This window comes from Diceros bicornis, chromosome 2, assembly GCF_020826845.1.
Source record: "Diceros bicornis minor isolate mBicDic1 chromosome 2, mDicBic1.mat.cur, whole genome shotgun sequence".
NCBI lineage: Eukaryota > Metazoa > Chordata > Mammalia > Perissodactyla > Rhinocerotidae > Diceros > Diceros bicornis.
This window is the reverse complement of record NC_080741.1, coordinates 49,770,638-49,790,457: the sequence shown is the minus strand read 5'-3', so window position 1 is coordinate 49,790,457 and position 19,820 is coordinate 49,770,638. Positions and strand designations below refer to the sequence as shown.

At 60.0% G+C, this 19,820-nt stretch overlaps 2 protein-coding genes across 6 annotated transcripts in view; one reads left to right on the top strand and one right to left on the bottom strand.

Annotated features, from left to right (window-relative positions):
• PLXNB1 (plexin B1) overlaps positions 1-19,820 on the top strand; it is a 43,543-nt gene that overhangs the window by 13,836 nt on the left and 9,887 nt on the right. The window contains exons 1-24 of one of the 5 annotated variants that reach the window (XM_058557521.1): positions 2,358-2,415; positions 7,057-7,109; positions 7,794-8,906; positions 9,778-9,960; positions 10,260-10,388; positions 10,513-10,613; positions 10,942-11,074; positions 11,360-11,516; positions 11,816-11,924; positions 12,001-12,109; positions 12,507-13,193; positions 13,336-13,458; positions 13,604-13,726; positions 14,152-14,245; positions 14,330-14,502; positions 14,665-14,816; positions 16,306-16,411; positions 16,592-16,728; positions 17,026-17,202; positions 17,428-17,599; positions 17,788-18,030; positions 18,754-18,930; positions 19,008-19,156; positions 19,667-19,767. In XM_058557521.1, the coding sequence (XP_058413504.1) occupies positions 7,800-8,906; positions 9,778-9,960; positions 10,260-10,388; positions 10,513-10,613; positions 10,942-11,074; positions 11,360-11,516; positions 11,816-11,924; positions 12,001-12,109; positions 12,507-13,193; positions 13,336-13,458; positions 13,604-13,726; positions 14,152-14,245; positions 14,330-14,502; positions 14,665-14,816; positions 16,306-16,411; positions 16,592-16,728; positions 17,026-17,202; positions 17,428-17,599; positions 17,788-18,030; positions 18,754-18,930; positions 19,008-19,156; positions 19,667-19,767 (4,642 nt within the window). In that variant the 5' untranslated portion in view covers positions 2,358-2,415; positions 7,057-7,109; positions 7,794-7,799. The other 4 variants (XM_058557514.1, XM_058557529.1, XM_058557536.1 and 1 more) reach the window with 4 other exon arrangements.
• Positions 2,508-7,658, bottom strand: LOC131421078 (basic proline-rich protein-like). The gene is made up of 2 exons (XM_058567652.1): positions 7,503-7,658; positions 2,508-3,116 (listed from the first exon to the last, which is right to left on the bottom strand). The coding sequence occupies exons 1-2, from the start codon at positions 7,656-7,658 to the stop codon at positions 2,508-2,510; spliced, it is 765 nt and encodes a 254-aa protein (XP_058423635.1).

Genomic DNA, 19,820 nt, shown 5'->3' with positions numbered 1-19,820 from the left:
TCTGGCCTGCCTTCCAGTTGCCCGACCCTTCTGTGTCAGATGACCTGGGGGTTCCAGTGAGTGGAACCTAACCTGCTGCCCACACATTAGTGACCATGATTACTACCCCTCTTCTGGATCACTTTCTCTGTCATGGTGGGGAGAACCTCCTGGTTCTAATGCTGGAGGAATGATCAGAGGAGAGCAGGGAAGAAGGATTGGGGGAATGGCTGATAAATATTGCTAGGAACATAATTACAGGGATTGGTGGCCAATCTGGGTCCCTGGTGCAGAGAGTGCTTTGGGCAGCACTGGTGTGCCACTAGGGCCAGGTGTCCTCCCACACAGCCTGGGGATGGCCTCTACAGGCAGGGGCAGAGCTCAGCCCACCAGCAGTGTGATCCAAGAGGCAGTGATGGGGAGGGGCCTCCTAGAGGTGGGAGGTGCAGTGAGGGGGCATGGGGGTAACTGCCCTGAGAACCCGTGACCTCTCCCTTTTCAGAGGTGAACAGCAGCCTTTGACCTCCTGGGCTAAATGACCATGGGTGGTCTTGCGTGTCCTTGAGTAAACAGGAGCAGTGTGGAGGCACTCTGTACTCACATTAGAGTATTGGAGAACCCACCCTCCTTTCAGAGTACACCGAGGTTGTATGCAGGGTGTGTGGGTAGGGGCTTCTGTGGGCTGGGGCTTGCTTGCCTGTGCCTGTGCAAAGCCGACTCTCAGCAGAGTCCTGTGGAGCCAGAAGTCGTTTCCCGTGAGGTGCCCTCCCTTCTTGGAGCCCATACACAGGCCTGGGCAGTGAGCATGGCCCAAGTGGCCCCACGGGTGCTATGAACTCCTGAGTGCCTGGTCCCTTGGTCATTTGGTCGCTCCATCCTTGGCATTGTTTTCTTTGTGTAATGGTTCCTCTGGTTAGCATGGGATGAAATGACCTCTACACTTATCATGTTCCCCATCCCAATGGGGTAGGAGGTGCCATATCTATGTACAGATGAGGGGTGCTGTGCGGACCCCTCTGGGGTGAAGTAGGTCCTGAAGAGTGTGCACTTGAGTGAATTCGTTTGGGGAGGGGAGGATTCCAGACATGTGGAAGGGCCCTCTACAAGCTGCATAGGCAGGAAAGCCAAGGTGGGTGAGGGACTCCGGGGAGACTGACCTGGCTGAAGTGATGATGGGTGTGGGGGCGTGTGGAGCTTAAGGTTAGAGAATGAGGTGGAGGACCTGGAGTACCTGATTGGCAGGTACCTGCGGTCTCTGATGTTGGAGGCCAAGGGTGAGGGAACTGGGGAGAGGGTACATGCTGATGCAGGTGATGTGCTGAGTGCGTGGACCCAGGTGCTGGAAGAGGGGGTACAGGAAAGGGAGCTGGTGAGGGAGACTTTGGAAGGCAGAGTCCGGTAGATGATGGTAAAGGCAGACTCTTGATGGGGGCTGGCAGGTGGGAAGAGGGTGTCTGTGGTGGTTGCTCTTTGGACAGTGGCCAGTATGGATGACCTGAACCTTCTGGTTGAGGCTCCCACTAGGCTGTGGAGGCTCTGAGGGCTTCCAGGGTGATGTGTGTGTGGCAAATTTTGCCTCCCAGGAGGCTGTCCTAATGGCCTTGAGCCAGAGTCCTTGAAAAGTCCTAATAGGATGGGCCAGGTCCTGGCTCTTGAGTTGGCAGTCGGCAGGCCAGGGTGTGAAAGGCCCGGCAGAGGGCACAAATGGGCCTCAGGAGAGAACACTTCTGCCCAGTGGTTCCTCCCTCGGAAGGCCCAGGTATTTGCCAGTGAGGGAGTCCAGACTTGCCCAAGGTTTCTCAGCTTGGGGTGGGTCCAGGTACAGGCCTGGGAGGAAAGGAAGGAAATGTGCTCTTGCTTGTGCACTTCTGCAGCGGTGTGCCCTCCTTTAACAGCAGGACTAGGTGTGGTGTCACCCCCACTTGCCAGTGAGCAAATAGGCGTGTGTGTGTGTGTGAGTGAGTGTGTGTGTGTGTGTGTGTGTGTTTATGTGGTGGTGGGGGGGTCAGGTTACTTGGCTTAGTGATGGCGCAAACCCAGGCCCAACCCCGAAGCCTGCGCTCTTCCCGCACAGCCAGAGGTGGGGGCCGGAAGGAGAGGTTGGCTGTTTGGGAGTCCTGGAAGCAGGGGCGGTGGGCAGTACCGGTGCAGTGGGGAGAAATAAGGCGCCTAGGAGTTCAGGTAAAGAAAGTTGGAGGACGACCACAGGAGCCAGGTATTGGAGGGGAAAGAGGGAGCTCGGGGCGCTGCAGAGCGGGGGCGGTGGCTAGCGAACAGGCCGGGCAGGTGAGGGGCGTGGGTCCCACCCAGCGCTGGAGGGGTGGGAAGAGGCCCTGACGCTGTACCGCCACACCTGGGGGCGCGCAGCGCGACCCCCGCCCTGGCCCCTCCCAGCCCAGGAGGGCTCCCAATTCTGGTTCCAGCCCGGGCGCGCAGGTGAGGCCCGGAGGGGGCGGGGCGGGGTGGGGCCGCCCGCACTCGGGGCTCCGCTCCTCACCCTCCTCTGGCGGCGACCCGCGTTGCCATGGCTACCACCGCGGTGCAGCCTGCCCCCAACAAGGGAGGGGTCCGCCCTCGGCAAGTGCGGAGCCCGCCAGGCTGGAATGCGGGGTCCCGGGCGGCTCGGGGCCGCGCGCCCGGCTCTCCCGGCTGCTTCCGGCCTGGCCTGGGCGGCGGGTGGGGGGAGGGCGGCCCGGCGGGCGAGGAGGGAAGGAGCGGAGCCGGCCCGGCCGACGCGGCTTTGTCTCCTTTGTTCCCGGCGGTGGCAGCGCCGCGGCGGGAGGGGCGGGCAGCGGGCGCAGTTTTCCGCCCCTTGGTCTCCGGGTAACAGCTGCGGCTCCGCCAGACCCACCTCCGGGGGGCTGGCGGGGGGAGCGAGGCCGCCGCGCGCAGATCCCGAGCCCAGAGCGGCCGGCGCCCGCCTCGTTGCGCTCGTCCCGCGGGGCCCGGCCGGGTGGTGAGTGCGGGGTCCAGGGCCGGGCGGTGGGGACCGGGGAGAGGCGGCGCGCCCGCGGGGTGGAAGGGCCTGAGGCCACGACCCTGCCGGGCAGGGGAAGCCCGGGCGACTGGTGGGCAGCTTCGGTCCTGAGAGTTGGGACCACACTTCTACACGCGAAGGGAAACTCTGGCGGCTCCGCCTGTAACGCGATTGGGAGACAGAGGAGGTGGAGCTGCTCCTTCGCGCCCCCTCCTCGCCGCCGCTGCCTCAGCCGGGGACCGGCCGGCCCCTTGCCCGCCCTCCCAAGGCCACTGGTGGGGTCCTTGCCCAGCCGCCCGGGGAGGAGGGAGAGTTCAGGAAGAGCCGATGGGGAGGTCGAGGCTTCCCCTCTGTAGTAACAGCCCTTCCAGGCTGCGCTCGATGCGACTGACAAAGGCGGACTGTGAGCTTTCTGCCAGGCGCCCCTGTCCCTCCCCTCGGTACACAGACACAGACCGTGGGTGACTGATGAGCGCTCTTTGGGTCCTCGCGGGTGCCCTGTAAATGGTGGATCCCCCACCCAACCTCAACACACGGACAACAGGGCGAGCAGTGTGCACCACTGTACTGTCAATGAGTAACTCTTTTCCTGGGTGGACCTTGGGAGCCGAGCAAGAGGACGGAAAACAAAGGCCAGTGTGCCACTAATCCGGGTGACTCGGTAAATGAGGGCTGTGGTATGACCCCTCTCCAGGTGTGGAAGGGCAGAGTTTGTGAGGCCCTTTGGTTGGTGAGGACAGCCCCAGGAGGGCCTGGGAGGTGCTTGCCCTTTGCAGACGGAAGTTAGGCAGCCTTGGACCCTGCTGAAGAGGTCCAGAGAAAGATGGGCTCAGAACAGGCCTCGGTGCAGGCTTAGGTACAGGCAGAGTTAGGCTTTGGCTGTGAGCCTGGATGAGGCCTGAGATCTGGGGAGTGGGCAGGAGATCCTGGCTGTGCAAGTTGGGCACATGAGGCCAGCTCCAAATCAGCCTTTTCAGTCTGCTCTGGCCTGGTCATTAATAACAGTGGGGCTAACACCTTGCGTTTTGAGAGACCAAGTGGCTGGGAGAGGGGTGTGGGCCCCATATCTCCCCTACTGGCTGGATTTCCTTGGTTGTAAAATGGGGATTCTTTCAACATGCACTTGCCCTGTGCTAACATCTGTCCTACTTGCTGGGACTTCTGGATCAAAAGCCACACTCTCTGCCTTCAAGGAGCTTCAAGTCCAGAGTAGGAGGGTGGAACAGGGGGAAAAGTGGCCTTGGTTGGTGTTACTAATGCCAGGCACACAACATATCACGTTTAAAGGTCAGAGCAGGGCCGGCCCTGTGGCTTAGTGGTTAAGTGCCCGTGCTCCGCTACTGGCGGCCCGGGTTCAGATCCTGGGCGTGCACCGACGCACCGCTTCTCTGGCCATGCTGGGGCTGCGTCCCACATACAGCAACTAGAAGGATGTGCAACTATGACATACAACTATCTACTGGGGCTTTGGGGGAAAAAAGAAAAGGAGGAGGATTGGCAATAGATGTTAGCTCAGAGCCGGTCTTCCTCAGCAAAGAGGAGGATTAGCATGGATGTTAGCTCAGGTCTTAACATTTCTCACAAAAAATAAAAATAAATAAAAAATAAAGGTCAGAGCAGCCCTGCCTCCCATTCTACAAATGGGAACTCTGAGTCTCAGAGAGCCCAAGCAGAGCTGCAGTACACACCGGTGTGATGGCTGGGTATGTCTGTTCCATCCATCACATGGAGTAGGCTCCTCAGGAGCCTAGGGGGACACGGAAGTCTCCCCTAGAAGCTAGTGATTGGGATAGGGAGGGAGTGGGCATTCCAGACAGTGCGAACAGCCCGTGTGACGGCAGGGAGGTGTGTGGGACAGCCTGCTGTTCAGGCGGGCAGGAACGAAGAGCATGTGTGGGGGAGCACTGGCACAGATCACAAGGGAGAAGGCGTGGACCAGAGGGTTTGACCTTTGTCCTTCAGGCCCTGGGGTGCCCCAGAGACTCTGGGGGGAGGGATGTGCTCTGATTCTGCTTGAAGATCCTGTGAGGTGGGAGGGGGTAGATTGGAGGGGCTGGGGGCTGCTCTGTGGCCCATGGTAGAGGTTAAGGGAAATGTGTGGCCAAAAAGGACGAGAAAATGTCACTGCCCTTCTTTTCTTCCTCCTCCCCACCGTGGTATGTGGGGAAGGGCAGGGGTGCTAGGCCCTGCTTCAATGATTGAAGAAGCCTGATACTTTTCCAGGAGTGGGTTAGCCTCCAGCCTCCTATGTGGGCTGGCCAGGAGTTGTTCTGATCCCACCCATTCTCTTCTTGGGGGCCACTCAACCGGCTTGTGACTTTACATTTGGGGAGTGTCTTGGTTGCTGCCCCTTGAAGGCTAGAGAACTTTGGCACGAAGTAGGCTCTGAGCAAATGTTTGTAAGCAGATGAAGGAGCGAATGTTGGACTCTCTGCCCAAGGCGCATCCCTGGGCATGAGATGGCAGGAGGGAGAGAGCAGTAGCTGAGTTCAGGAACTCAGGCAGACCCTGTCTTCCCAGAGGAAGAAACTTTCTTCCCCCATCCTGCGGAAACAAGGTGGGGGGCTCCTGGGAAGCCTGGCTTTGCCACAGTCCTGGGCTTTGCGCCGGGTTCACGAATCTCCCTGCCGCCCCCTTCCCCCCGCCTCTGGTGGTAAACAGAGGCGGCCTTGTTCCCGCTCCCATAGAGCTGCCCTGTTCTCTGCACACTAAAAATGGAAACCCCCAAGCTATTTTGGGAGCAGCGCCCAGCCAGGCTGTGGCCACGGCTCCCCTGCTCCCACTGGGCTGCTAGACCCTCCTCCGAGCCTTGCGCCCAGCCTGGCTCCCTCTGGGGCAGCCTCGGGAGCATCCTGTTGGGGACTTGGCTGGGAGGACCTGACCTGGGCTCCAGGAAGCTCTCTGGATATTCTTCACAGGCAGACTGGCAGCTGGGTGGTGGGAGGGGCTGGGCAGTCTGGCCTGGGCTCAGGCAAGCAGAGGAAGTGTCTCCCAGCCAGGAAGGCATGGCCTGTCCCAGTACCTCACCAACCTTGGTGCTCCTGGCTGGTGACAATTGGGATCTGGAGAAGGTGGTGTTGCCATGGTTTCCTCGTCCCAACAGGCCTCAGCTGGGGCCTGCAAAGAGGAGTCTGTGGAGAGCAGGCACCTAAGGTCTGGGGAGGTCCTGGGGATGGGGGCCACAGCGGGGCATGGTGACTTCCTCTAGGACAACCCTCCTCCCACCCCAGGCCCTGGCTCTGCTCTGACCTGCAGGAGAGGAAATAGCAAGAGATGGCCTGGCTTCCACAGCCCACTAGGACTTACGTCTTAAACCAGGGAATTGTGCATGAGTCTGTATGTGCGGGTGTCTGAGTGTGGGTGGTGGTGTGTATGTCTTGGTGGTTGGGTGTGACATGTGCCTGTGTGGAGTGCGTGTTTGTGTGATGTGTGTGTTTCTGTGTGTAAAGAGGTTGTTTCTATGTGGATGTGTCTTTGTGCAGTGTCTAAGTGTGGGTAGTGTGTCTGTGTGGTGTGTCTGCCTGTATTTCTGTGTATGTATCTCTGTGCCATGTGTACAGATTGTATTTGCATGCATCTGTGTGTGCAAGCACCCACGTGTTTGTGTGTGTGTGTGTGCATGCAGGGTGGGTGGTATGTATGTTTTTTGGTGTGTGCAAGCATGTGTCTGCTTATGTGCTGGTGGCAGTTTGGGCTAGGATAGCCCCCGGCCTGTGTGGAGGGTGTGTATCTGGGTGCCTCGGTAGGGCGGAGGTTGAGAATGGGAGAGTGCCAAGAAGAAGGGAGAAGGGGCTGTAGAGGGACAAGGCCAAGCTGGGGGCCTGGCTGGGCCCTGCCAGCCATGAGGCTTCTTCCTGGCTGCCCTGTCCCAGGGCCCAAGGGTGCCTGGTTCTGCTGCCCTCTCCCTCCCTGTGTGGGCTCTGAGGAGGCGTCCCTTGTGGAATGTGTTTGGTGGCCGAGGGCCAGGCTGGGCCCAGCTCCACTGCCCAGCTAGGCAGCGGGAGGGGGTACCTTTGTGCTGCCTCCACGGTGGGGAGCCAGGGTTCGCACATGCCTACAGCCCAGCCCCCAGTTTCATGCTCTGCTCTCTCCCTGGCTAGGTGACTTCCACACAGGTCATGCTGTTGTCTCCTGATCCAGCCGGCCCTGCCAGGTGAGCCTGACCTCACCCCGAGGCATCTGGGAGCAATGTGACTCCCACCTCTGCTGAGGGCTCTCCAAGGTGGGGTCCAGCCTTTCAGGCCCTGTCCCTGGCAGCTGTAACCTCTTTCTTCTCTTTAGCCAATTGGTTCTGTGGTTATCACCTTTCTGGATTCCTGGTCTGAAAGGCCCTTCATCCAATTCTTGCCCTGCTCTAACGTGCGGGTGGCCCATGGGATCTTGCCCTCCTTGCTTTTGCCCAGGAAACTGACATCTGTGCAGAGGGGGCCTCTCCCTCCCCGAGGTTCGGGCCCCCTCCTTTCCATCACCTGCCCTCCTGCCCCTTCCAGGCCTTCCTCCCTGGGGATGGGATGTTTCTCACATCTCTGCCCTGCTAGCCCCTCACCCTCAGACCCTGTGGTGACACAAGGCAGTGCAGGGTGAGGGTAGGGTGGGGTGGGGTGCAGGTCTCCTGAGAGACTAGTGCTTGCAGAGAACTGGCAGTGTCGAAGTTTCCAGGAACGTGTGTGGTCCTGGGGTCGTCCTGGACCACAGTGCCCATCTAAGCCTGGTCCTCCTCTGCTCACCCCCTGGGTTAGGGGGGGCATCTTGGCAGTGTCACAGCCCTATCCCTCACTAGTGGCCCCCACAGTGCTCAGGTGGCCGCATGACCCCACTTGACCTCTCTCCCTGCCAGGTGACCATGCCTGCCCTCGGCCGAGCTCTTCTCCAGGCGCTCTGGGCTGGGTGGGTCCTCACCCTCCAGCCCCCTCCACCGGCTGCTTTCACTCCCAACGGCACGCACCTGCAGCACGTGGTGCGGGATCCCACCTCAGGCACCCTCTACCTAGGGGCTACCAACTTCCTGTTCCAGCTGAGTCCTGGGCTACAGCTGGAAGCCACTGTGTCCACTGGCCCTGTGCTAGATAGCAGGGACTGCCTGCCACCTGTGATGCCTGATGAGTGCCCCCAGGCCCAGCCTACTAATAACCTGAACCAGCTGCTCCTGGTGAGCCCAGGGGCACTGGTGGTGTGCGGGAGTGTGCACCAGGGGGTCTGTGAGCAGCGGCGCCTGGGGCATCTCGGGCAGCTGCTGCTGAGGCCAGAGCGGCCGGGGGACACCCAGTATGTGGCTGCCAATGACCCTGCAGTCAGCACGGTGGGACTGGTGGCTCAGGGCTTGGCTGGGGAGCCCCTCCTGTTTGTGGGGCGGGGATACACCAGCAGGGGTGTGGGTGGTGGCATCCCTCCCATCACGACCCGGGCTTTACGGCCGCTGGACCCCCAGGCTGCCTTCTCCTATGAGGAGACAGCCAAGCTGGCTGTGGGCCGCCTCTCCGAGTACAGCCACCACTTTGTGAGCGCTTTTGCGCACAGGGCCAGCGCCTACTTCCTGTTCCTGCGGCGGGACCTGCAGGCTCAGTCCAGAGCCTTTCGTGCCTATGTGTCCCGTGTGTGCCTCCGGGACCAGCACTACTACTCCTATGTGGAGTTGCCTCTGGCCTGCCAGGGGGGTCACTATGGGCTGATCCAGGCTGCGGCTGTGGCCACGTCGGGTGAGGTGGCCCAGAGGGAGGTGCTCTTTGCAGCCTTCTCCTCGGCTGCTCCCCCCACTGTGGGTCAGCCCCCGTCGGCAGCTGCTGGGGCATCTGGAGCCTCCGCCCTCTGTGCCTTCCCCCTGGACGAGGTGGACCGCCTTGCCAATCGCACACGCGATACCTGCTACACTCGGGAGGGCCGCGCTGAGGACGGGGCTGAGGTGGCCTATATCGAGTATGATGTCAATTCCAACTGTGCACAGCTGCCCGTGGTGAGTGCCGGCATCACCCCAGCCCTTCCCCATCTTTGAGGCCACTGGCCAGGTATTCACTGCTAAGCAGCTGCCCGGGGAGTCTGAAGGGAACCTAGCGGTGGTGTGGGGGCTGATCAGATCAATGGATGTTGAGTGCTTCCTTTCTGTCTGGGTGATGGAGGGGTACCTTACGGTAAGTGTGGATTCAGGGTGACAGAGAGCCATGAAGAGGTCTGCTTGGACTGGGTGCTGAATGTGTAGGTGGGCTGAGAGGGTGTTTGGGGTTCTAGGGTATGGGTCAAGGACCCAGAATGTAGGGAGAGGGGTGGGACCTATTGTTTTAGGTTCTTGAGTGAGAGAGGCAGGTGAGGTTGAGACTTGTTTGGCTCTGGCCTCAGGATGGATTAAAAAGGGAAGAAGCCGCACACAAGGGGACTGAGTCAGTGAGAGGTGGGAGGGGACTTGAGAAGTGGTCCAGGAGAAGGCTGAGCACATAAATTGAAGGAAGCAACTCCCAGACCAGGGATGGGAGAAGGCGGGGCCCCAGATAGGTGGGGATCAAAAGAGGGAGAAGGAGCAGCTGGAAACTGTCCAAGGCAGCCGGAAAGAAGCCACTGAGGCACTGGGTTAAGGATGGGGCGGTAGGAGATGCTGTCAGAGAGGGCCGGCAGAGAGACTGGGGATGGGGATGAGGTTGTCCCAGGAGGCTCCTAAAGAGAAAGTGAGGAGTGGGGGGAGGATAAGGTTGTCCCAGGAGGCCCAGCAGAGAAGATAGAACCATTCAGGGCATTGGCAGAGAGGCTAGGGGAGGGGATGGGCTTGTCCAGGGAGGGTGGGACAAGGGAGGTTATCCAGGGAGGGCCTCACTAGTGCTTCTTGCTGTCTGCAGGACACCCTGGATGCTTATCCCTGTGGCTCAGACCACACGCCCAGCCCCATGGCCAGTCGTGTCCCGCTGGAAGCCACGCCAGTTCTGGAGTGGCCAGGGGTTCAGCTAACAGCTGTGGCAGTCACCATGGAGGATGGACACACCATTGCTTTCCTGGGTGACAGTCAAGGGCGGCTGCACAGGGTGAGTCCACAGGAAGTACTGGGCCCTGCCTCAGGGTCTGGAGGCGACAGGCTGCTGGGGATCCAGCCTGGGTAGAGCTACCCTTGTTACCTCAGGCGCTGGGATGTGGGATCTGTGACATGCCCCCAGCCCCAGGCTGGGAGAGATGACCTGTGACCCCCTCCCCCAGGCTGGTTGGTGTGACCTGTATTGCCTAGGAAGAAATTCTACCTGTAAATTGCTGTACTGGGGAGAGAAGGGAGGGCCTTGGGCTTGTGGCTATGGACTTGGGTCCCAGACTGTGTGGTCTCTGATCTCAGGTCTACTTGGGCCCGGGGAGTGATGGCCACCCATACTCCACGCAGAGCATCCAGCAGGGGTCTGCAGTGAGCAGAGACCTCACCTTTGATGGGGACTTCGAGCACCTATATGTCATGACCCAGAGCACAGTGAGTGCCAGGCGTGAGCCAGGGCCTGGCTGCTGGGAGGGGTCTTGGGCGGGGCGAGGGACCCCTATGTGGGTGAGCCACTGGTGTTTGGATTTCCTGCCTCAAGTCCTCTTTGCTGTCACAGCTTCTCAAGGTTCCTGTGGCCTCTTGTGCTCAGCACCTGGATTGTGCATCTTGCCTTGCTCATAGGGACCCATACTGTGGGTGGTGTGTGCTCCTCGGCAGGTCAGTGCTCAACTGACGCCTGTCCTCTTCTCCAGCCCCACCCCCAGCCCCAGCCTCATGCCCTCAATGCTCCTGCATAATTGCCCTGTCCAGGATTTCTGGTCCTTCGCCCTTGACTCTGAACCCCTGACCCCTGGATGCCCCAATCCCCTACCCTACCCCTGTCCTCCACCCTGGGCATCAGTGCCTTGCCAAGTCACATTCAGCCTGGTGTCATGGCCCGCCTTGAGGATCCTGCCCAGGTCCCCAGGATTGTAGGTGTCCCTGACTTATGAACTCCTAGTGGCCCTGTGAGGGTGACAGGTGGACACTGGTCATTCTTGCCCAGGTGCAGTCGCCGTTCTGAGTGCTTGCGGGGCCAGGGCCCAGAGCGGTGGCTGTGGAGCTTCCAGCCTGAGCTGGGCTGTCTGCGAGTGGCAGCCATGAGTCCTGCCAACATCAGCCGAGAAGAGAGGAGGGAGGTGAATGACCAGAGAAGGCGGGGCCCTGGTGGGGAGGGCCCTGGTGGTGATGGGTTGACACCTTGGATTTTGATGTCAGATATACCAAATACCACATGGCCTTGCACAAGTCACTTCTCTTGGGGCCTTGCTTTCTCTGTCTGTTACTAACCCAGGCCAGAGGGTGTTTGTGCAGGCTCAGGGGCTGGTGGCCACTGGTGCCTGCCCACGTTGGGTGCCTTGTAAACATGAGCCCTGATCTGCTGCCCAGTGGCTCCAACAGTGTGTCCTGGCCTCTGTTGGCAGGTTTTCCTGTCGGTGCCTGATCTGCCACCCCTGTGGCCAGGGGAGTCATATTCCTGCCACTTTGGGGAACACCAGAGTCCAGCCTTGCTGACCAGTTCTGGTGTGATGTGCCCCTCCCCAGACCCTAGTGAGGCCCCAGCGCTGCCGAGAGGAGCCGGTGGGTGAGAGAAGGGGCCAGTCCCCGGGCCTCGGAGCCCCACTGTCCTCCCATCTTGCTCCAAGGGGTGTGGTCGGGGTGAGGTGTGAATCCAGGCCAAGAGCCCTGAAGCTATGCCTTTCTCTGAGTTCCCTACTAGTCCCCAATGCCCTAAAGTACCCATTTTGTTCCCCTGACCCTGGATGCCCCGCTTCCGCCAATTTGAGTGCTAATCCTCCTCCGTGTGGTCTTGGGATGTTGGCTTGGGGTCTAAGTGCCCCTCTCCACTCCTCAGCCTGGCCCTCTCTCACCCTTTGCAGACCACGTCTCTGTGAGTGTGGAGCTCAGGTTTGGTACCGTCGTGATTGCCAAAGCTTCCCTGTTCTTCTATGACTGTGTGGCAGTCACTGAGCTCCGCCCATCTGCACAGTGAGTTCCTCACTCTGACCCCCAGCCCCTGGGCTGCCCTGTGGTGACCCCTGTTCCATGGCTGTGCTCTGTGCAGGTGCCGGGCCTGTGTGAGCAGCCGCTGGGGGTGTAACTGGTGCGTCTGGCAGCACCTGTGCACGCACAAGGCCTCGTGTGATGCTGGACCGATGGTGGTTAGCCAACAGGTGAGCGTGACTTCTGGCTGGGCCACGTTGCGGGGTTTGGGGTCCCCATTATGAGGGTTTATCGGATGGCCTGGGGTCTGTGTGCCTGCCTGCCCACATGAGGCTCTATCCTGAGCTCCTGAGCTGCTGTGTGTGATGGACTCACTGGAGAACAGCTGCCCCGGGAGAGGACGTTTGTAGCTGAGAGGCAGGGGAGGTCTGGGCCTCGGGCCCACCGGAGCACAGACGCCCCTGGAGCCTGCCCTCCCCTCTCCTCCTTTGGAGAATTAATGAGCTGTTTTTGTTTCTCTTTTCCTTGGTCTCCTTTCCTCTTAACACGCCCTTTGCCTGCCTGCCGCCTGCTCCCACGCCTGCCTGCTGAGTGGCCCCTCCTGTCTTTCTCTGCCTCTCCCTTCAGAGCCCGCTTCTCTCCCCAGCCCCTCCTGCAGGAGATGCACCCACCCCTTTCCCATCTGCAGCTCCCAAGACCGCAGTCACCTCTGCTCCTGACACCCTTCCCATGGAGCGTGAGGCTCCCCCCACAGCCACAGGCTCAGACGTCCCACCTAGAGCCAGGCCTTCCCTGCTTAGCCCCTGGGAGCCGTGGGCAGGTCCTGGCCCCATACCTGCCTTGGCCTCCACAGGGTCACCTCTCCATGGGGAACCTCCCCCTCCAAGCCCCCACAACAGACCTGGAACCACTGTCCCAGCCCCCACTGACTTTGGACCCACGGCCACACCTGAGGACCTCTTGGCTTCTCATCCATTGCCCTCAGATGCAGCAGCACTGCCCCTTGCCCCTGCAGACCCTGGCCCTGAGGCCCTCCCCTCTGCGGTACCCCTGGACCAGCCCCCCGGCACTGCTCCCGCCACCACTTTCCCAGGGGCCCCTGGCTCCACGAAGCCCACTCTGGACTGGCTCATGAGAGAAGTCGGCGAGCTGCCCGAGGCGGACGAGTGGACGGGGGGTGACACGCCCGCCTTCTCCACTTCCACCCTCCTCTCAGGTGATGGAGACTCGGCTGAGCATGAGGGCCCTCCCGCCCCCCTCATCCTTCTGTCCAGCCTGGACTACCAGTACGACACCCCCGGGCTCTGGGAGCTGGTGAGGCCCAGCCCAGGAAGGAGGCCTCGGGGGAGGGGATGTGGGGCAAACCCATCCCCTTGCCTGCCTTGTGATTCTGCATTGGGAGGGACTGAGGTGGCGGGGTAGGCTCCATAGACTACCTTGCTCTTGATGCCTGCAGGAAGAGGTGACCTGGGGGGCAAGCTCCTGCCCTTGTGTGGAAAGCATTCAGGGCTCCATGCTGATGCCAGTCCACGTGGGGCGAGAAGTTCGGCTGCTGGGCAGGAACCTGCGCCTCTTCCAGGTGTGTCCTGCTTGCAGAAAGGGGATTAGAAAGAGGACATGGCTCCAGGTCTCAATCCCACCCTAGGGGCTGTGTTGGGGGCCTTGTGGGGCTCACTGGGCCTAGCTCCTGATGGTGCCCCAACAGCCGTGTCCTCTACCCCCAGGACAGCCCAGGAGACAATGAGTGTGTGATGGAGCTGGAGGGCCACGAGGTGGTGGTTGAGGCCTGGATTGAGTGTGAGCTGCCTCCAGATACCCAGTGCCATGTCACATGCCATCAACACCAGGTGCAGATCATGAGTGCCTGGGTGGGCAAGGGTGCACTGGCCTCAGGCTGGCTGCCAACCTCAGCTGGCTGCACCACACTCATCCCAGCCCAAGCTCTGACCCTGTGACCCCAAGGGAGTCTTGGTACCCCATCTCTGCCCTCTGACCCTGTGCCCTATGGGGTCCTTGCATCCCAGCTCTGACCTCTGACCATGTAGACCTATGGGGTCCCTACACTCCAGTCTGCCTCTGACCCTGTGTGCCCACAGTATCTTGGTGGCTCGAACCTCTGACCTTGTGGCCCCATGAGGTCCCTGCATCCTAACTGTGACCTCTGACCTTGTGCTCCCACAACTAGTCATTTTGGTCCTTTCTCTAACCACCCCTTCCCCAGGCCTGATGCCTCCCCCAACCCCAAGCTCTGACCCTGCTCCCATTTCTCCAGCTCAGCTATGAGGCTCTGCAGCCAGAGCTCCATGTGGGGCTGTTTCTGCGTCGGGCTGGCCATCTGCGTGTGGACAGTGCTGATGGGCTGCATGGTGAGCTCCCTGGGGCTGCTAGGGGCGCTGGGGCCACAGGGCTTCTCCAGGCCCGCCTCTCACATTCATCTCTGCCACCCCCAGTGGTATTGTATGACTGTTCTGTGGGACACGGGGACTGCAGCCGCTGCCAAACTGCCATGCCCCAGTATGGCTGTGTGTGGTGCGAGGGGGAGCGTCCACGTTGCGTGGCCCAGGAGGCCTGTGGTGAGGCTGAGGCTGTGGCCACCCAGTGCCCTGCACCCCTCATCCACTCGGTATGTTGAAACGCTGTTGTGTCCCCTCCTCACTGCTGCCCTTGGGGGGAGGGTGGGGGTGCTGTAGGTCCAGGGGCCCAAAGGTGGGAGGCTGGGGCTGTCTCTCCAGGCTGCTAAGGGTCTACTGGTGGGTGGAGGTGAGCACTCCTTGTCTTGGAACAGGTGGAACCACTGACTGGGCCTGTAGACGGAGGCACCCGTGTCACCATCAGGGGCTCCAACCTGGGCCAACATGTGCAGGACGTACAGGACACGGTCAGGGTGGCTGGAGTGCCCTGTGCTGTGGATGCTCAGGAGTATGAGGTCTCCAGTAGGTGAGCTGGCTGGACCAATGGGAGCAGGACACATCCCGTGGGCTCCATGGTTGGCTTTCCTGCTCAGGGCCGCCCGCCCACTACTTGTCTGCTCTCTCCTCTCCCCCTTTCTTTTGGTTCTGGTCACAATACTTTAGCGTTGAGGTTGCCGTTGAGGCCTTGGAGCACCCACCTCGGCTTTGTGCACAGGCCTGCGGGTTCCTGGCGTGGGCTGCTGGAGGATCATTCCTGGGTCTGGGACCCAGTCACTGCCCAGAGCCGACAGGTGGCTCTGCTTCTTAGCTCTGCTTAGGTGTTCTCACCTGGCTTTCTGAGTGACCATGGATGTAGTTGTGGTAGCAGGGTCCTCAGATCCCAGAGAGCTGTGCCCAGGGCCTGGCCTTCCCACCCACTGACCCTTCTTCCCCGAGCACTGCCCTCGGGAGGGTAGACTTGGGGCCCATCTGCTGAGTGCCAAGCTCCTCTGTCCCATCCCTGGGACCCCTGCGGCCTTCCCAGGGCTCGTGGCTTATGGAGGTTCTAGGTCATGGTAACCTGGCTGGCAGTTGCAGGGTCCCAAAAGTGCACACGTGAGACATTCCCGGGGGGATATCCACAAGCAGCAAGTCCCAAAGCTGGCTGAACATCAGGGTTCCCTGGAGAGCCTGTCCCAAACCACCACAGAGCAGATCCTGACAGCCCACCCTCAGATCTGGATTCTGTAGGCCTCTGTTGAGGCCCCATAATTTGCATTTTAAACAAGACTTTGCTAGAGCATGTAGTTTTCCCCCTAAAGGTGTTGTGACTGGGAACTTTAGGTGACTGTCTAGACTGTTAATGATTCTAGAACCATGTGACTAAAGTAATTTATGAAGTGATTTATAAAGTGATTAAAATGTATTCTGGCTCAAGTCTCTCCTGGGTAGCGCACACATCAGTTGTTCTGTTTTCTCAGAGTGTTTGCAGTGACAGTGTCACCGAGTTGAGCCACTGTAGGCTTCACATTCTGGAAATTAATTTGCCCCAAGCTCTTGTTTTCTGGCTAAGAACCAGCATTTTCTTAGATTGCTTACTTTCCTTTCATGGCTATCCCCAGACCTGACTAGCGGCTGTCAGGGACGTTTCTTTGTGAGGAAATCAAGTTTCCACCACGTTGCACGTGGTACTCTGCACGTGGTGACAGCGGCCAATTAGGCCCGCTCATTAGCCCAGCCACTCACCCGAGAGCCAGCCTTCCAGGGCTCCTTGTAAATTTCTGCCACATCTGAGAGAGAGAAATTCCTCTTTGTTAGGGGGCTCTAAGGTTGGACTTGAATGATTGAAACCATGAATATTAATTCTCAGATGCCAAAGCCTCCTGGTGTGCCATAAGGAATTCTCTCGTTGGATCTCTATTAATCTTGTGGGGAGTGGGGAGACCACCTGATTTAAGTGGGGCAGGGGGCGCAGCCGGGTCAGTTTGAGGGACGCTCAGTGTGGCCCGGCACCCCAGCTTGCCCTGTGCCCACAGCCTCGTGTGTATCACTGAGGCGAGTGGGAAGGAGGTGACAGGTGCTGTGACGGTGGAGGTGCCAGGAAGAGGACGTGGCGTCTCAGAGCATGACTTTGCCTACCAGGTGCCTGACTGCTGAGCCCCCCCAGCTGCTGCTGGGCCACTCCCTTTGGTGGCTCTTCCCAGCCCATCTGGTTTCACCTTTCTCTGGCTCCCCAGGGCTTTCTTGTCTGCCTTGGTCTCCCCCTGCCTCTCTGTTTCTGGGCTGAAATCTGTCTGTCTCTCCATATCCCCCTTCCCACAGGACCCAAAGGTGCATTCCATCTTCCCGGCCCGAGGCCCCAGAGCCGGGGGCACCTGCCTCACCCTGCATGGCTCCAAGTTCCTGACTGGGCGGCTGGAGGACATCCGAGTGGTAGTTGGAGACCAGCCTTGTCACCTGTGAGGGCCGCTTCCCCATTTTGCAAAAATCCATGTGTTCCAGGGAGAAGATGGAGGGGTGGGATGCTAGGGAGAGTGGAAAGGGAGAGAGGGCCAAGTCTGCTCCATCAGAGAGCGACCAGACCCTCCCGAAGCTGGGTCTGTCGTGGGAGTGCAGCCTCCAGGGTCACCCGTGGAGATTGCAGTCAGCCCTGAAGGAAAGTGAGCTGAGGCCTGAGTGGGTCCTGTGTCCTGGAATCATCTCTTTCCCCTTCTGGCCAGCCTGGCCTGCCTTCCACTCCTCCCTCCCTTCCCTAGGCTGCTGGAGCAGCAGGCAGGGCAGCTGCAGTGTGAGACCAGCCCACACCCCGCACCTGCCGTGCTCCCTGTGGCTGTGTGGTTTGGGACCACTGAGCGGAGGCTTCAACACCGCCAGTTTGAGTACACATCAGACCCCAACATTACCTCTGCTGGCCCCACCAAGAGCTTCCTCAGGTGCTGGGCCTAGGGCATGGCTGCATGGCATGTGGCAGGGAGGTCTTTGCAGCTCCAGTGTATGGGGGTTTGTAGGGCTTTATGGGGGGGACTGTGACTCCCGTGTTGCTCTGGGGAGAGGGGCCTTGTGGCTTTGGGCTGGGGCTGAGCTAACCTATCTGGGACTGGGCTGTGTTTTAAAGCCTGGTTCTCATAGCCATGAATGGCTCATGGGTTGTGTTTCAGTGGAGGACGTGAGATATGGGTCCGTGGCCAGAATTTGGATGTGGTACAGATGCCAAGAATCCGTGTGACTGTGGCCCTCAGAGCACTGCAGCCCAGCCAGGGGCTTGGGCGGAGGCGCCGTGTGATCCCAGAGACAGCATGCTCCCCCGGAGCCTCCTGTGGCAGTCATCACGTAGGACACCCGTGGGCATCCCCTGCCTGCCCTGGGCTAGCTGTCGCCCACCTCGCCCCACATCCCACCCTGTGGACAGCCGTGGGTGGCGGGTACCAAAGGAGGCTATCTTCTCGTCTTTGCTGGGCCCCCTTCCTGCACCGCCCCCCCTCAACTGACCTCCCCTGTCTTCTCTCCCTCCGCCTCAGTTTGAGGAGCCATGCCATGTGAACTCCCCCCAGCTGATCACGTGCCGCACGCCTGCCCTCCCAGGCCTGCCTGAGGACCCCTGGGTCCAGGTGGAGTTTATCCTTGACAACCTGGTCTTTGACTTTGCAACACTGAACCCCACACCCTTCTCCTATGAGGCTGACCCCACTCTGCAGCCCCTCAACCCTGAGGACCCCACCACACCGTTCCGGCACAAGCCCGGGAGTGTGCTCTCTGTGGAGGTACTGTTCCTACTCGGACGTGGTGGGGCCCCAAGACCCTTGTGTGTGGTGAAGGGGGCATGACAGCAGAGCAAGGGCCTGGCTCCTCACCCTTAATGTGGCAAGGGCTGAGGGGGCTGGTGGTTGGGTGCCTAGCCTGACATACGTGGCAGGGGCTTGACCACTCGGCCTGTGGCCTGGGTGCTGACACGCTCCGTGGCAGATGTCTGAATGACAATATGTAAATGGTCTGGCACACTCAGTAGCTGGGTGGCATGGGACACATGAGGCGCCTGGGCTGATGCCCACTTGGCAGCCTGACTCCCGCAGACGCACACTTGGCACATGTTGTAGGTTGGCACTCTGACAGGCCATAGGTAGACAACCCATCATCACCCACCTGGTAGGCCAGCCGACACAGTAAGGGCTCTGGCTTTCTTAGGTAACTGGGCAGGATTTGGGGGCAGCTTTATATTCTCCAGACTTTTAGCTCTGGAGAAGTTTAAGACAAGAGGAAGGATAGGGAAGGACAGAGAAGTGGGAGTGGGGCCAGCTCGGAAGATATCTATGGGACTGTCACCCCACATGCAAGGGAACAGGTGCTGAGGCACCATCAGCCCTGCTTCTGGGGGGTGGGTCTCAGGACCATCCTCCCCACATTTGGGGAGCTAGGATCTGAGTGACCACCAGCTCCTCCCCTTAGGGAAGAGTTCTGAGTGGTCGATCAGTGACCCTGTATTCCAGGGGGAGAATCTGGACCTTGCAATGTCCAAAGAGGAGGTGGTGGCCATGATAGGGGATGGCTCCTGCGTGGTGAAGACACTGACCCGGCACCACCTGTACTGTGAGCCCCCCGTGGAGCAGCCCCCGCCCCGGCACCACGCTCTCCGGGAGGCACCTGACACTTTGCCTGAGTTCACGGTCAGTGGGCAGGCCCTGGACTGGGCCGGGCATTGGGCATATGCTGAACCCTTGCTCACAGGTGGCTCCCCGTGCAGGTGCAGATGGGCAACCTGCGCTTCTCCCTGGGCCACGTGCAGTATGATGGCGAGAGCCCTGTGGCCTTTCCCATGGCAGCCCAGGTGGGCTTAGGGGTGGGCACCTCTCTTCTGGCTCTGGGTGTCATCATCATTGTCCTCATGTACAGGTGGGTGCAGCCAGATGTGGCTGGGTTGGGGCAGGAGGCAGGGTGTGGCTGGATTGGGCAGGGGCCCACTACACCAGGGGTCAGCAAACATTTCCTATAAAGGGCCAGAGAGTAACTATTTTAGGCTTTGTGGGCCAGGTGGTCTCAATTGCAGCAGCTCAACTCTGCCATTACAGTGCAAAAGCGGCCATAGGCAGTACGCAAACACATGAGCATGGCTGTATTCTAACAGGTCTTCATTCACGAAAACAGGTCACGGGCTGGATCTGACCTGGTGGTAGCTTGCTGATCCCTGGGCTCCCCTGTGCTAGACTAGACAGGACATGGGTGGTCAGTGGGACAGTGACTTGCCTGGGATGGGACAGACTAAAATATTCTGGACTAGGCCTCAGCTTGGCTGGGTGTGGCTGGGTTAGACTGTGCTGGCCTAGGCAGGCCTGGGCCAGGGGGGACCCAGCAAGGGCTCTGGCTTCCTCCGGTCCTCCCCCTCCCGACCTGGGTGCTGAGCAGGAGGAAGAGCAAGCAGGCCCTGAGGGACTATAAGAAGGTCCAGATCCAGCTGGAGAATCTGGAGAGCAGTGTGCGGGACCGCTGCAAGAAGGAATTCACAGGTGAGGCTGCCGAGAACAGGCCCCAGTCTCCAGAGCTCTGCCCAAGCCTGCTC